Source organism: Euprymna scolopes, chromosome 31 (assembly GCF_053919585.1).
Source record: "Euprymna scolopes isolate OS-2025 chromosome 31, ASM5391958v1, whole genome shotgun sequence".
Taxonomy (NCBI): domain Eukaryota; kingdom Metazoa; phylum Mollusca; class Cephalopoda; order Sepiida; family Sepiolidae; genus Euprymna; species Euprymna scolopes.
In genome coordinates, this window is record NC_136512.1 from 19,465 (window position 1) to 37,783 (window position 18,319).

Here is an 18,319-nt window from a genome sequence, read left to right on the forward strand (position 1 = left end):
GTCAAAATCTTTTGGTTAGTTGACATAAAAAACTGGAAGGTGCTGAACAAAAGTTTCATGATTTAAAAAAATTTTTTTTTTTTTTGTACAAATGCTGACCAATTATTTTAATGAAAAATATATTTCTGTTATTACGAAGATAATTCAATGAAAATTTAACTGAAAAAGAAAAACTGTCCTTTCTATATAATGTACAATGAATAATTATTAGACAATTTTTATGAAACTTGAAACAAAATAAAATCAATAACAAAAATCTCATTGTTGGGTAAGTTTTATGAATAAATTTATTTCTTTTTCTGAATAACAAACAGCTGATAGCAAACAAAAAATTTAATTTTTTTCATGATTTTCGTTTTTTATGATTTTTTTCTGTTCAAATCAAGAGAAATATTTAGTTTTTTATATAATAAACTAATGATAGCAAATAAATGTTTAGCACAGTTCTTATTCTTATACACTAATTCCTTTTTTTATGGTAAAATAAATTAAAACAAACAAAAGGGCAGGAAAAGCACTCTTTAGCCGTGGTATACCTAGAGATGATGTCCCAAAGCACTGGGTTCCATCATTTCACTGGGTAGGCATTAGGAAAAACATTTAGCCTATAAAAATCATGCCTTAAATAAGGAAATGATTTCTGTAACGTGAAAAAAATATGTCCTTCTTGCTGAACTTTGGAGCCTAAGGAATTCTGTTGTGCGAAAAGAATTAAAGATATTTTGATTTAATAAGAAAAGTCAAATAACTTATTGAGATAACAATCCTCAGTAATACAGTAAGTATGGTTAATATTTTGTGTTTCAGGAGCTTTGTATCTGGAATAGCCATTAAATTTGGACATCTACAAATGAGTCATAATCACAGCAGGAAACCTCTTATCTTTGCAAACATTTTATTATAGAAGTTCTATCTCTCTGTATGAGTACCAGTTTAAGCAGACACTCACTTTTTTTTTCAAACAGAAATCAAGTTCTGGGTGGCCAAACCCCAAATCTGAAATATTTCCAATTTCTTGTGTGGCTCCTTAATCTCTCATTTACAGCAAGTCTCATTCACATGCACCGCAAACATGTGTTGCAAGTGGTCTGTTTATATGACTGTCATATATTTTACTAACTAAACATACGATGTGTATATACTTGAATTGTATGTGTGTTTGAGTGTGTATACTTGGCACTTCTAATGTCTGTTGTGTTTTATCATAAACGGACTATGTGTATGTCTGTATGTACATTGTATAATGGACTGTTGTCCTTGTTCTGGATGTCTATTTTACGGCGCGTGATTTGTCTCATCTAGTGGTGTTGATGCGTGCGTGTCAACATAATTACATATAACATGACATAACGACTTATCTGTTCTGCTATTGTTTCTTCTGGGAGTTTCTTCAACATTTTGGAGCTGGACCTGCTTTAGGGGAGACACTTCACAAGACAGTTCAAAACGATGTGTATTTTTATATATTTTATTCACTCCCAGGTCATCGTCATAGCAGAGGAGTGATCGACTGTCTCTGGCTTGAGGAGGGGGGTCTTCTATGCCTTCATTCTAAGACTTCTTCCCTCTCATGAGGAAACTCATTTCCAGCCCATCTGTTTTTCTTGATGTCTTGAATCTGACTGCCAACAATGCTTGCACAAATGTAACATGTCAACTTCCGGTCACCTGTTCGGATACCTTCTGGTGCAAACTTGTTCAGTCACAGAGTTTAACAAGGTTTGACATGTTGTCAAAACATGACTTTAAAACTCTTGTCCACTCAACTCTAGCTAGATAAATAAATAATTATATAGACAGATAGATATATATAGATTGATAGATAACTAGATAAACAAATACATAAATAGATACACAGATAATTAGATAAACAGATAGATAAACAGACAACTTACTGCTTCTGCTTGGTCACTCTATAACATATGCAATTCACTAAACATGCTGCTTAGTGCATGTTTACATTGTGGTTGAATATATACATTTGTAAAACAATGTCTTCCACAGTAACTATCAAATATCTGTACCACCTGTTAGTAAAAAAGCATCCCATTTTCGTTTTGATCTCAATTTTTTCCGAGGAAAATTAAAAAATAAATTGTTTAACCAAATAGTAGCTGAATGCTAGGAGATTATATCAGTATGTGTCCACTGTCACACGATTCTTATTCTCTCCTCAAAGAAGTATGACCCAATGATGCCATTTTATTTGATGGCACACCACAGTCATTTTCTGTTAGCTAATAGGACGATGGGGGCTGAGCCTGAGCTCAGAAGTACCTATTCTGCTTGTTGATGTGTCCACTCAAAATATAGCGAGCCTCATCACTAAAAAAAAAAAATAAAATCCAACAAACCAGGATCATTTTCAATACTTTAACTGATATCTTCACAAAACGTTTCTCATTCTGCTTTAATGCAATTGGTTTGCCTTTGCAAGATCTGAATTTTGTAAGAAAAGACATTAAGGTGATCATGGGGGATCCTCAAAACTGATGTTTTTGAAATGCCAGTTTCTTGTGAGAGACAGCATGTTGATTTTATGGGTTATTCCTCAAGGTGTTCCCATAAAATCTGAATATTGTCAGTAATTATGGCTGAATAATGTTAACCAATGTAGTCTTTGTCGGCATCTACCACACTTTCTGTCTCTCAAAGTTTGTCCATCAAGCATTTACTTGTTCTTCTATCAGATACAGTGATCTTGCTAAAATATTACTTGCATTGTCGCTGCATTAGAAGTATGCCTTAATGATTTTTATCTTCTGTTGCATAGTATAGCACTCAGTTAGATCCATATTGGTGTTAAAACCTTCTGTCTACACCATCTGAAAAATATGGAACACTTTTTGTCTATACCATCTGAAAAATATGGAAAAATTTGTAAAACACAACATTGGGATGAAAAACAAAATAAGGCACTTTTTTGGACCACCAAACATTATAATTTAATAATAAAAAATTCAAAATTGAAAAACCTTCTATTGTTTGGAGTATTTGAACAACTGGTCTTATCTAGGGAAATGTGCACAAAGTTTTGGCCAACAGAACCCCCTGACTTTCTCCAGGTACATCTTGTCAAACATGGGAATCTATATTTAATTTTTGTTCCATCAAACATGAACGGGTAAAAGTGTTGAGTAATTTGTATTTTATTCATAATATTATATGTAATAGGCCTGTAAGACCATGTGTCATCCCTCAATGATCACCCCGCCTATCCCAACACGCATGGTTTTCTTCATCTCTTGATCTTTTTGTTCTCATTCTGGCCATATCGTCCCATATTGGCAATTGCCAAGGATATAAGCATTGATTTACAAGTATACAAAATCAAAACAACACAGACTCACAAAAGAAAACACAAACTAAGATACATTATGTAGAAGGCAGTTGTGCTCTAGGTGTGTCTGTGTGTGTGTGACACTGTTGCAGAAACAGACCTTTCAAGCTATTGTAATATAACCTCTGGGTGCATTTCTCATAGAAATGGAACATTCTGTGTCAATGGCACCATAAATGTGATATAACCTCTGAGCATGTTCGTCCATCCTGGTTGACAGAACCAAAGATGCAACCAAGCAGGGCTAGGGCGTACACACAGGCAAGAAAATGTGTACTAACCCTCCCTAAGTCCCAGTGGCTACACTCTTAACTCTGTCTAGTGGTGAACCCCTCAAAATCTAATCGGATGCTTACTGGTTATTAGAAACTACTGGCCGTCCCTAAGTCTGTATGGCAACACTTTTATTTTCAGCTGGCCATTCGTTGTCTGATGCTGTGGTTGAGTTCATCCTGCTGCAGCTTAGTATCGGGTTCAGGGTAGATCTGAAATCAACTGGGTTACTCTCAAACCAATATACAGTCAACAGTCAATGATAACACTGGAGATCATTTTGTTATGGACAAAAATAATTATTGCATAAAATCATTTTGAACACAGTTTGTACACAAAAAGTATCAGTTAAATTCGGGGCTTCTCTTGCATTTAAGAAAAACAAAATCTTTCTGGATGCAGAATCCTTCAACCGAAATCAAACTCTTCAACTTTCGTACTCTTTCGAGGGCTGCCAGCTCCAAAGCTGATGTGTCCTGCTATGATCCAGCAAGCAAAGTTTTCTATTTCTAAAAACAATGGTTTTTATTTAAACTCTAATTCAAACCATCCAACTCTTTGAGATCATTCTGTTTTCCTCTCTGTCATTTGAAGATTATCCTTTCTCTTTTTCTCTGAGTCTCCTTTTCCTTCTCTATGTTAACCATATCCCTCTTCAATTCTTTTTTCTTTTTTCTCCCTTTCTAACTCGTGTTCCAAAGAAACTGCTTATCAATTATGCTGGGTGGTCTAGCATTTGAATATATAGCATCTTGAATAGCTAATCTTCCCTCAGTTTATAGTTTTTTTTCTATACGCTTGACAGCAAAAGTCTCTTTATTTTTAATCTAAGTTCCTTGTTCTGATTTCAATAATTATTTAAAATCCATTTTTACCAAACCCAACTAGAAAAATAATCTCCTTTCCTAGTTCTCTTGTTCTAAAAGAAATTCTATTATCAGGTTTATATTTTCCTGTCATTGAAACATGTTATTTTTCTGATGGACAGAATTTTATGGACATCTGTCCCTCCTGACCAAGTGTTAGCATAACCCCCCCCCCTTAACCATATCTCATCTTCCCTCATCCCCATCTATCTGAGCAAGGTTCCTGGAATTGCCTGGGACCTTGCTACACTATAGCAGCCTCATCTTTGTTAAATTCTTGTATATTAGCTAAGACCTGACTAAGGTAATTTTCTGTTGAGACCACTATTGTTGTTACTCAAAGTTGTCAGCTTATCTCAAATATACTTAATTTCTGGGACCTCTGGGCCACCAACTGTTCATCTCGGCTCTCTGCTTTACTGTGACTCCTAAATTAACTTATGATCAAAAATTCCATGTCCGATTCTTTTTCTTAATTACTGATAAACAAAAATGACTCAACCATTCAGCCACTCCTAGCTAATTACTCCTCTTACTTTCAATCGCATTTATTTGCCTTAGCGAATCATTTCCTCATATTGTCCGGGGGGTCTTGGCTCAGTGACTGGGGAGGTGAATAGTTTGTGAATGTAATCCAAGTAATCCATATAATCATTCTTATCTAAAGTATTCTGAAACACTTTTTTTTAAATAAACTCTGAAATTTGTAATGGAGTTTACTTACTCTTGAAAGTGATGAGTTACATTACAAAATATTTGAATTACTTGGAGAGTAAAAATTGAACCTTAGATTTATTTTAAGCAGACTCTTGGCTCTCGTTTTCCTTATTTTGGGCTTTTACTTCTCACACTCCATGAGTGATATTTCTGATAAAGGAGGAAGAATTGGTATTTTCTACATTGAGATTTATCCATTCAACGCTTATTGTTGACTAGCCTGGGTGCCCGGCATTGCCCAGGTGTTTGGAGGTATGTGTTGAGCAAAAAAAAAGTTGTAGTAGGCAGGCTCAAACCTGTGACGCAAAGGCGGAAAAGAAAGTAGAGGTGTTTTGTAAGGGTGTTGGTTGAGCAAAAAAAAAAAAAAAAAAAAGTGGTAGTAGGTAGGCAGGCTCATACCTGTACCACGAAGGAGGAAACAAATGTGAAAAAAAACATGCCTCGTTAGCTGTTGTGCCTATCGTCAAACTGGAAGTGACATAGGTTTAAATTAAGGCTAGTCAATCAAAAAGAGGCGATGACTTTCAAAAATATTGGCGAAAAAAGCGATGACCCCTTCCTGTAGAAAAATGCCCAGTTGAGGGCGAAGGAATTAATGTTTTTTAGCCAATTTTTCGATATTTGTCATCTGAAAAGTTCAAGCTTCAAAATGATACTGATCTCGTGAAAATCTGTCACCTCTGTCGAAAGTTTTAGGCAGACATACAAAGATATATAATACATATATATATACATTCATTTAAACAGACAGGTGGTGAGATTTATATTATAGATTAGTTTTTGATCTTGAAGTGGTATTTTTATTTTTAAGTTCTTTACATGAAGTGGCTTCATGCTTTGTCTGAAGTGATTTTAATAAAAAAATGCTAAAATATAGTGACAGTTTAAACTATTTTTTTGTTTAATTGATTTTGCTTCAGTGTTTTGTCATTGTGTAACAAATGATGTTTTTGTATCAAATTATTCTTTTTAGATGAACGACATGTGGACATTCTGATAAATAATGCTGGAATAATGATGTGCCCAAAATCTTTGACAAAAGATGGATTTGAACAACAACTGGGAGTCAATTATTTAGGTCAGTTTCTTAGAAAATTGATGTTGAGCAAAAATTAGAAAAGAAAAGGTGGCGTAATAAGCATAAATTTAGGGTATTTGTCCAGAATTCCCCGCCTCCACGGTATTAAAAAATGAAAATAAAGAAACATGTATGATGTATGTACTTGTGATAGAAAGAAAATGTCATATGCCAAAAATCACGTAATTTGATCAAATAGTTTTATATCTAAATAAGAAAATCAAATTTTATGGTTAAACTATGAACGACAGTATCACAATTCCATATTGAAAACTAGGTAGATAACTCCAAATAATTTAAACTTGCAAGATTTTAGGAAGCCATTCTTAATATGGGAGGACAAGGATATTGGAAAATACTCAAGTTCGCTTTAAAATGATTATCTTTATAAAAATAAAACTATTTCATCAATTTACATAATTTTTGGAAGATATTTTCTTTCTGTCATGATGCATATATCATACAAGTTTTTTTTTATTTTTGCTTTTAATATAGGGGAAATTCGGGACAAGCATCCTTGATTTTTGTTTTTAAATTTTAATTCTAGCCTTAAATTAATGTTGAAGGTGACAATGTAAACACTTTCTTACATCTTATTCTCATTCTTATAGATTAGCTGTACCTATCTTATGTTGCCTAGAAATAGTTTTATTTGTTTTTGTTTAGGCTTTTCTTTTTAAACAATGATGTTTGTTAATACTAAATTAAGAAAAAAAATGTAAACTTATATTCAATTATTATGATTTTGTTTAATTAAACTCAATTCTTCTTTAAATTAAAAATAATTTTTCTAAGGTAATGTTGTTTTAATTTCTATTTATAAAATTACTGTTTGTAAATAGTTTCCAGAACTTTAAATATATGAGGTTTTGCTAAGAATTTTGAAGGCAGAAATTACTTTTTATTTGGCAGTTTAAATACTTTCAAATTCCTTTCAAATTTTAAAGGTCCATGAAGTAATTTATTCTTTTTTTTTCTTCAACTATCAATAAAATTTGAGAATGGCAGACTTAGGAATAAACTAAAATGCATTCTGATGGATTAAATTTTGTATTTCTTTCAAGAAAACATTGTTTATAAAGAAAGTGAACTAACTCTACCATACTAGAAAATTACTCACGCTTAAAAGTACAAAGCTACAATTGGCCCATGTATGGAGTATTGTTGCCACATCTGGGTTAGTGCATTTACCATTAATCTCTTCCTCTTAGATAGGGTCCAAAAAAAAGTCTACAACTTAATAGGTCCCAGATTATCAACCAAACTCCAATTTCTGTTCCATCATCACAATGTTGCATCCCTGTACATGTTTTACAAGTATTTTAATGAGTTGTATTCTGATGAACTCATAGCACTTATGCCCTGTTATACTACAATGGTAAATATTCCCGACTAACCCAACAAGCAGTTAAATCCCATTTCTTCACTGTTGATGTCCCTAGATACTAGAAAACCTTTTACTGTAATAGTTTCTTCTCTTGAATGGATAGACTTTTGAATTCCCTTCTATTTCCTGCTTCCTTGAAGTTTAACTGTAATCTGAACAGATTTCTCACTACTCAACTTTCCACAATCCCCTGTTAGACATGACTCCAAATCTTATGCTGAAATGGTAATACATCTTGTTTGGCGTGAGAAAGAGTTTTAAAAGAATAAAAAGACATTTTTTTTTTTTTTTTTTTTACACAGTGACCACCACTTATCAAGGCCCGGAAGCCACTCAGGGATAAGGGTTATTGCAAGTACATTACGTTAGTGTGGAGATTTGATGAAGTGTTTAATTAAGGGGGTGGTTCATTAGGAATTTGTTAACATTGGACTTGAAGACATCCAAGTTGTAGTCCGGAGGGAAGCAGGCAGACGGACAGAGTTCCATAGGCGTGCATTTAGTTGAAAGGTGAATGACAACGTCTCATTCTAGCATTTTATCAATTTTACTTTTTATCTTCATTCAAAAATAGAAATGAAAGAAAAGCAAAATGTTAATTTGCTTTAATGGATGATTATGATGAAAGTCCTTGTGTTCACAAAGATGTTTACAAAAGTTCATAAGTCTGAATGTGTAATGAGAAAAATAGTATTATAAGTCTAAGGAGAATGTTATTTTAACTGTACCAATGCAGGTAGAAATATTGAGTTCATGAGGCTAACAAAGTTTATATTATTGACCCCCCCCCCCCCGACAAAGGAGAGATTTGCCCTAGTAATTCACTCCTGTTCATCCATTTGTTTGCTTGCTCTTTTCTCAATAACCATGTCTTGGATTTTTTTTTAAATTTTGCACAAACATTAGTCATGGTTAAAGTAAACTTTTTGCCAGAACAAATTTTCTGAGATAACTCTGGTTGCCTCTCCCCAGAGAGAAATGTGCGAATAGATGAACGATTTAGGGGCAATTTTACTCCTATAGGTATAAAATTGTCCCCAAATCGTTCATCCATTTGCACATTTCTCAATAAACCCACCTTGGAATTTTTAAAAATTTTGCACAAACATTAGTCATGGCGAAAATAAAATTTTCACTCGTGGATGCTTGGTTATTATTAGTAATAGTAAATTGGGGTGCCAAAGTGTGCTATGGGTAAGTTCATGTGCTGATGCTACTTGCCAAAAATTAAAGAGTAAACATTTTTTTTTTCATTTTATCTTACACTATTACATTTATTGATTTGATAAGTAATTGATTAATAGTCAATAAAACATTCAGTGTATAATTACCAACGTTATATTGACATAAATGATTACACAGTATATTACTAATGGAGATTTGATATCTGCATGAACCTGAAACTATACTATTACCTTCTTTGGTTCTTGTCCAGAATTCCCCCTATATTAAAAAACAAAAATAAAGAAAAATCTGTATGATGTATGTACCCATGATGAAACAAAAATATCATATTCGAAAAATCACAAATTGATCAAGTAGTTTTGTTATTATGAAGGAAATAATTTTTAAGTGATTAATGTGAATTCGTAAGCAATACAACATAAATCTATTAAGTATGAATTGAGTTATTTCCCGTTGTTTTTTGAAATTGTTGACAGTCACTCCTCGATTATTCATAAAATTTGATTTTCTTATTTAAAAATAAAATTACTTGATCAATTTACATAAGTTTTGGACTGATGTTTTCGTTTCATCATATGTATGTACATCACAAATTTTTTTTGATATAGGTGAAATTCTGGACAAGAACCAAATTTGTGGTCAGAGGGAATATATTATTACTAGTTTTATTAATCTAAACAATTTCATGGTAATGTAAAATTCAATGATTTTGAAACTTTAACATTGTCAGTTGAAACTAATTTCTGCCTAGAAGTTATTATTAGGTGTTTTTTTTCTGTTTTTTTGCAATATAAAATTAAAAAACAGTACTTTTTTGAGCAATTCTATCAGTTAATTAAAACTAAGTCATCTTTGTTTTAAACTCTTGACTTTGAAACAAAAAAAAAAATCAATAAATAAAATTTACAAATTTCCTTCCTCAGGTCATTTCTTGCTGACGATTTTGTTGCTGGATAAATTAAAACAATCATCACCAAGTCGAATTTTAAACATTTGCAGTTATGCATTTCGAGATGGCACCATCAACTGGAGTGATTTGAATAGTGCCAACAATTATGACAAAAAAATAGCATTTTGCCAAAGTCAGTTAGCTAAAGTTCTTTTTAATACAGAGCTTAGTCGCCGACTTGAAGGTAAGACATTTAAAACTAAAATAACATTTCACTCCTGCATTCTTCAACCTACACACACAATTTCTGGTAGGTTGGTGGTAAAATACCAGCCTATAGTAATTATCAATGAAGATCGTTATAAGGCAACTGTAAGAAGAAAAAATTGAGCCCTTTTTAGGGAATTTAGAATAAATGGCCAACCTAAGCACAAATGCAATATTATGACTTCCTGCGATTGAATGCTTTCTGACTGTTTACTGTTTATGTCTGCTGATTTAGTATTAATAGATACTTAATTTCCTTCACTTCTCATGTTAATTTCTAGTAGCCTGGAAATAAGATACCAGCATATGAAGTCATGGTTAACTTTGTGACTCAGTTTAAATCTCCAGACTGGCAATACTTATCTCTTACACTGAAAAGAATGTAATTTTAAAACACATGTAGGCATAAAAATCATTGTTAATATTTATTTGAAAAAAAAATCATGAATCATCATATATTTAATACTAACAGTAGTCACTCAACATTGTCTGTGTGGAGATATATTGCTTACCTGAAGGTTTCTTAGAGAAAAAAATGATTTTAAATAGTAGTGTTTACAATGTTTCCTAGAAAGAAAAGTTAAATAACATTCATAATATGAGGCCAAGTAATAAAAATAAACTGTTAGCATGATGGCATTCATAAAAACCTTACTTTTTAAAGTTGCTTTTCTTACAGACAGCTGTAAAACAATAAAAGGCTTTAAAAATCTAAACAATGTGAATTATTTTAAATTTTAAAATCACTAATAAAAATATGTTGAAATCTTATTCAAAATCCATTCTACATTGAAATATATTTCATTTAATTTTACAAAATAAAAAAAATCTATTTAAGAAAAAAAAAATTGTTTCTTTACATTATTATACATTTGTTATTTTATGAACATAACCTTGCCTTAGTGACCCCAGAGAGAAACAAAAGAAAATTTCAATGGTGTCTTTCAATTACTTGAAAAATTTTAATCTGTATTGAATATATATATATATATATATATATATATATATATATATATATATATATTATATAACAAGTAGGATTTTATCCAGTAAGATTACCCAGTGAACAAATTAATATTAGATTTTGTGAATGTGAGATAATATATATAATTATTTTTATAACCAAATAACACTGCAGCTCACTAAATGATGAAAGCCACAAAGCAGCAGGCCTAGACTCGGCCTCCTTTTGGCTAATTAGTAGAACATATCCAAACTAAAAATCTAATATTAATTTGCTCACTGGGTTAGCTTGTTGGATGGCAAACATAAAATCCTGCCTATGAGGCATTGGCTGAGTTTTTAGTAGTTACGTCCCTTGTTGAGAAGTAGGTATATTCTGCAGTCTGACTTTATTGTCGTTTGCTTGGTCCGTGTTAGTGGACTTTTTGTATGTGACGTAGTAGCTCAGGTGGCAGAGTACTTTCCTCGCATGATAGTGACTCTGGTTTTGAATTCTGAATTTGGATATGTTTTACTGATGAGCCCAAAGGACGAAAATTGAGTCTAGGATTTCCGGTCTATGGTTTTCATGGCTTGTGTGAGCTTTAGCATTGTTTGATTGTGGAAATGAGTACATATGTGTGTGTGTGTGTGTGTGTGTGTGTGTGTGTGTGTGTGTGTGTGTGTGTGTGTGTGTAAGATTAAGAGTAAAGTGATTTTATGCATATGCGATTAAAATCTTTGTAAAAATTGTTTTATTTAGTACATGCCATATATATATATATATATATATATATATATAGAGAGAGAGAGATGCAAGCATGAAAAGTCAAATGGTTAAGATTAAGCTTAGAAAAGTAAAAGGACTAGTGGTTAAAACTAGAAAAGACAAGATATTGTAGTAAAAAATATAATAAATTTATAAATTAAAATCTGGCAGCGTTAAAAATTTAAAAAAAAAAAAAAATTTAACAACATTTATAATAAAAATCTTACCTGTCTGTTTAAATGTATGTATGTATGTCTGCCTAAAACTTTCGACAGAGGCGACAGATTTTCACGAGATCAGTACCATTTTCAAGCTCGACCCTTTGGATGACTAAAATATTGAAAAATTAGTCAAAAACATTAATTCCATCACCACTGGGCACTTTTCTACAGGGAGGAGTCACTTTTTTTTGCCGATATTTTCGAAAGTCATCCCCTCTTTTCAGTTGTCTAGCTTTAATTTAAACCTACATCGCTTCCAGTTTGGCGATGGGTGCAACAGCAAAGACGTCATATTATTTATTTTCGCATTTTTTTTTTTCTTCTTCGCAGTATGGGTTCGAGCATGCCTGTCTACTACCACTTTTTTTTTTGCTCAACACACACCGCTAAACACCCGGGCATCCAGGCTAGTTATATATAAATTCTTAATGCTGCAATATTTTAAGTTATAAACTTATTATATTTTTACTAGAATATCTTGTCCTTTTCTTTTCTAGTTTTAACAACTAGTCCTTTTACTTTTCTAAGTTTAATCTTAACCGTATTACTTTTCATGCTCGCATTTTTCTATGTAATCCATGATTTTTCCAGGCTTTGCTTTGAAATAATATTTTTTTTGTGTTCTAATGTCATACGCATTGTTAACAATCCATAAAAAAAATTATTACTAACTTTTTGAATTGACTAAATAAAAAAAATGAAATAAGACGTAATTAAGTAAATAAACAGAAAGAAGGGACTAAGAGAAACCGAACTAACGAGCAATATGTAAGCAAAATATTATCAGCCCTAGCACAGCAAAAGCATCACTTTTGTTAACTCTCTACATATAAAAAGGCATGTGAGCGACATTCCTGCTATGATTAATGAAGATGTTGATGACAAAAATGTTATGGTAACCAACAGCCAATCAAAAGAGACCGTTTCTCATGTTCCTTACTAATTCTGAAGACTTTTGAACGCCAGTAATTTTATTATAACTTTTGTTTTAATGAACAAAAATTGATAATTTTTATTTCAAAATAGAGCTGAGCAGGTGACCTATGAACTGTAAAATTGTTTGAACTTTGATTGCAAAATGAGTGAGCTTTGAAGCTTTAAAGCAGTTCTAAATGAGTAAAACTAACCCTTAATCATATATTCAAATACAGTAGTGTTTGAATGATATATATATTTCTTCAGATATGAAATAACCAAGACAAAATTTTCATGTTAATAGGAAGTTAATGTGAAATGTGAAAACCCTGATGAAAGTATGGAGTATACCAACATTTGATATGGACTAAAAAGATTTACTGTACCTGATTGTTGAATATTTCTACTGTTTATGAAGAAGGTTTGATCTGTTATTTCAGAGTGATTTATAGAGAAAAAGAAATAGAAAAATCTATAAAACTCCAGAAGGTACCAACCTTCTGGAGTTTTCTAGATTTTTCTATTCCAAGAAAGATTGAGAAGTGCCTGAAAAAGTTATTGTGCTAACTCGGCAGTTTGTGTAGTTGTCAGCATGATGAGTGCAACCTCACTTCCAGGATTATAAATCCAGTTTTGAGAATTCTCTTGAAAACCTCCTGTTAACAAAATGTAAATTCTGAAATATTTCTCTAACCAAAGATACCATAAATTTAAAATTAGGAGATTATTTTTCTGTGAATAATTAAACTATCCATCTCCCTGCCACTAAGGTTTCTGACTTTGTAAAAATATTTTGGTTTTTAGTTTATGTTAAATGTTTTTTGTGTGAATGTTAAGTAAAGATTAGATTTAAACTAATCACTTTGTTTTTTCTCATTTAATTTCCTTTTTGTAACACTTTTAACCATATAACACATATTTCGTCTATCTTCCCCGAAACAGGCACTGGTGTCACAGCTAATGTTATTTACCCAGGATTAGTCAGCACAAATATTACTTCACATTTAGGCATTCATAAATCCTATATATCAAGTTTCTTCCTTAGTCCAATCCGATGGATAATGATGAAAACACCAATTCAAGGCGCACAGACACCCATTTACTGTAGTGTTAACCAACAGCTGGAAGAAATCTCAGGAAAACTTTTCAGGTAATTTAGTAACTTTTTTTTTTTTTTGCTTGTTGAACTGACAAAGTTTACGCTGGCAAGGATAAAATTAATCTCATCAGAATGTGTAACTTTTAAAACATAAAAATCATTATCCTCCATGCTATGGAGAAATGTGCATGCATATATATATATTTTTTTTCTTTTAAAGACAACAGAGAGCTTGTTTAATTATATCTTTTTTATTTAAAAAAAATCTTGTGAAAATCAAATGTTGATATATGTCCCATATGTATTACGAACGTTTTCACCTGATTCCGTGGGCATCGTCAGGTGGGTGTGAGTGGCATGCTATGAAGAAACTTTTTTTTTTTTTTACAAGGTGGTTACCACTTATCAAGGCCCGGAAGCCACTCAGGGATAAGGGTTATTGTAAGTACAGTACGTTAGTGTGGATATTTAAAGTGTCTACTTAAGGGGGCGGTTCATCAGGAATTTGTTTACGTTGGACTTGAAGGCATCCAAGTTGTAGTCAGGAGGGAGCAGGCAGACGGAGCAGAGTTCCACAGGCATGCAGTTCTAAGAAAGAAGCTTTGTTCATGGAATCTGCGTAGGTATGACGTAGATATTAAGTGTTGGTATGATTAGTAAGAATTGGAAAAATCAAAACCTTTTTGCGCATCAGAATTGGAAAAATTTGTGCCTATTTTCCAATGCCAAAATTGTTTTTTGTTTAAAACTTAACTTGCTATTGCTAGTACTAATTATAAAATGAAATATTTAAACTACTAGTAAATCTATTTTCAAATCAAAGACTTTACTACATTTGTACAGATCATTTCATTCACAGAAGAACATCTGACATTAGTATAGCAATCCTTTGTTCCTCTCCTGCTACCAGATCAGGCTTCTATTGGCTTCCTGAGACGAAATGCACCTACATCGATTTTCTGTTTTTGTTTTCTATTCTCTTTTGTAAGACTTAATTATGTTCTGCAAAAACAAAAACAAAAGCCCTCTCCCCTACCCCTTTTTTTTTTTTCCTCTCTCACCCCCACTTCCCTACTGGTTTCAAATTAAAACATACCAACCTAAGTAATTAAAATAACCAAATCATAATCTAGAAATAATTTTTAAAAGACAAAGAACTTGAAAGTACTAAAAGTTTTTCCTATCAATCAATCACCCTAGACCCTGTTGCAGGGCATCAGAATATGCCGACTGCCTCCCTGCAGAGAGTAAAAGTCCCCCAATGAGGCTACCTGTTGGTTGTAGGTAGCAACCCGTAATACCATTAGAACGGGATCCTGGACGTCAGGATTTAGCACCCCCACTTCCCAACACACCACTTTGGCCCTTACTAGGCTAGACGGGCGGTTGGAAGGACCCAATCCGATCAATCGATGGTCACCTCAAGCCCCACCATATATTGCCCACTCCAAAAATCCACTATTAATATAACACGTCTATCCCTTTCCAACTAATAACACCTACTCCCTTATATATGATGGAAAGTGGTAGCTGAGGGTCGATTGACTAAGTAAAAATATCAATGACATGGCTGCAAACCCCTTAAAATTACTATATATCCCATAGTAACATCAAGGGAAGACAGATGCTCATTATGATATCACCAAAATCGAGTATATCATCCTTGTATCCCTGTTGAGACTGGGCAAATGGGCGCCCCCCCCCCAGGCTCAGAGGCAGGTGGGGAACAAAGATGATGAAAAAAAAAAAATCATAATATGGCTTATTCTCCCCCCCCTCCCCAAACCACTCAACCACAAAAAAGAACCCACTCTGATATCTCTGACATCAGTAGCTCTAAAGAAGAGCCAAGAAAACTGAGGAATTCCCTAACATTTATAATAATGGAATCAACAGCAGAAACTTCTGTGAACCAATTATCACCCTTTAAAATTGAAAAAAAAATTTAAAACCTATAAAACCCAAATCTATAAAAAAAAAAACAATTTAACGGCAGCCTATTAATTGAGACCTGTAATGAAGAACAAACCAAAAAACTATTGGAGCTAAAAATATTTGAAAATATTAAAATCAAATGCTACAGACATCCAACTCCTGCAAAAGAGTTGTGAAAAGTCATAAACTTTCACTTTGTCCTTCGGAGGAGATCAAGACAAACCTACAGGAACAGAATGTGTACATAGAGCCCAAATCAAGAAAAACAATGAGAAAATCAACACCAACACATATATACTAACTTTTGATTCCCACACCATACCCAAAGAAGTGAAAGTTGGATATATGAAAATAAATGTAGAAACCTACATCCCAAATCCAATCCAATGCTTCAAGTGCCAGAAGTTTGGACACCATCAAGATTGGTGCACACGGTCACCAGTGTGTGGAAGATGTGGGGAAAGTGATCCACACATTGACTGCAGAAAAGATTTCAAATGTGCCAACTGCCTTGGAAAGCATTGTGCTGGCTCTAGATACTGTGAAATATGGAAAAAAGAAAAAGAAGTGACCAAACTAAAACATACAAAGAATATATCCTACCCAGAGGCCAGAAAAATGATTGAAACTAAAACATATGCAGACACAACTAAAAAAAACTACTCCAATCAACAATCAAAATGGTCACATACATGAAACAGATACAATTGACAAACTCAATGTGTTAAGAAAATTAATAAAGGAAATAAAAGAACTACTAGAAGAAATGAGAAAAATGAATAGTGCAATAGCTGGAACCAATCCAAAAATAATCAGAAGTAATGACACTACTGATAAAAAAAAATCACAAACTATTTCTACAAAAACAACTGAGCAACCATCAAACTCATCACAAGCCAGAAAAGAACCAAAAATCCCTTCAGACAAAGAAACAGGAAAAGAGAAATCCCGATCCACATCCCGAACAAGGAGTCCAACTGAAAATAGATTTGAAGGATTGGAGACAATGGAAGTAGAACACAACTCCAAATGACCAACAAAATACTACAATGGAACATCAGAGGGACAAAAGCAAATCAAATAAAAATGGCAAAACAAAATAAAAAAACTTGGAACATAGCAGCTCTACAATGAAACTGTAGAGGACTAAAACCAAACTATGAAGAGTGAAAGCAATTAATTAGAGAATATGACCCAGGTGTCGTATGTTTGCAGGAAACTCTAGTGAGGGAAGACTCCAAACTCTCCCTTAAAGACTATGAAACCTACAATAAAATCAACCTTTCACATATAGACCATAGACCAATAGGCAGTATGACTATTATGTTAAAGAAAACAATATCCAACAAAAAACTCAACCTAAACACAGAACTTCAAGCCATTGCAGTAAGAGCTACCTTACACCAAACTCTCACAATTTGCTCAATCTACATTCCACCAAAATATAAACTAGAAAAAACTCAAATAGACAGAATAATTGAACAACTCCCTGCACCATTCCTAATCCTGGGGGATTTCAATGCACACAGCTATCTTTGGGGAAACAGACAACCAAACCATAATGGAAAAATAATAGAAGCAATATTAGAAACTACAGACATGTGTATACTGAACAATGGCAAACACACCTACCTACATCCACCTACAGGAACAACCTCAGCCATAGACCTAACACAGCTCTGACAATTTACATGGACTTTAATTGGGATATTTTTTTTTTTTTTTTTTTTACATAGGCATCACCACATTATCAAGGCCAAGAGGCCACTCAAGGATAAGGGTTAAAAAGTGTACAGTAGAAATTGGACAATATAGTAATCATTAGTAATCATGAAGAACAGTGTGATAGTGACCACTATCCAATTATCATCAAAACAAACAATCTCACAATAGAAAACATAGCACCAAAATGGCAACTAAAGAGAGCTGACTGGTTCACATTCAGAAATCTCTGCCAAACACAAATAAATAATGAAATAGTTCAGGAACCTGATCCAGTAGCAACATTCACCCAAAGGTTAATGAAAATAGTAGAGGAAACAATCCCCAAAACTTCAAAGAAAAACAGTAAGCATAAACCATGATTCACAAAAGAGTGCAAAGAAACAATCAAGAAACGGAAAAAGCCCTAAAAGAATTCAGGATAAATCCATCCACAACAAACTTAGAAATTTACCACCAAGCCTGTGCAAAAGCATATTTTTTCCGTCTAGCTGAATCCACTGTGAAAAATTTCCCCCACTCTATATCTGTGCCTAAATCAAAACGCGGATTCCATGAACAAAGCTTCTTTCTTAGAACTGCACGCCTGTGGAACTCTGTTCCGTCTGCCTGCTTCCCTCCGGACTACAACTTGGTTGTCTTCAAGTCCAATGTTAACAAATTCCTAATGAACCGCCCCCTTAAGTAAACATTTCAGCAAATCTCCTCACTAAC

The 18,319-nt window shown here is 33.1% G+C and overlaps 1 protein-coding gene across 7 annotated transcripts in view; it reads left to right on the forward strand.

The window, feature by feature from the left end:
• Window positions 1-18,319, forward strand: part of LOC145255574 (retinol dehydrogenase 13-like) — a 171,641-nt gene that overhangs the window by 12,736 nt on the left and 140,586 nt on the right. For all 7 annotated transcript variants that reach the window (XM_080114031.1, XM_080114034.1, XM_080114032.1 and 4 more), the window contains 3 exons: window positions 6,170-6,274; window positions 9,770-9,979; window positions 13,792-13,999. In XM_080114031.1, coding sequence (XP_079970157.1) covers window positions 6,170-6,274; window positions 9,770-9,979; window positions 13,792-13,999 — 523 coding nt within the window. The remainder of the gene's footprint in view (window positions 1-6,169; window positions 6,275-9,769; window positions 9,980-13,791; window positions 14,000-18,319) is intronic.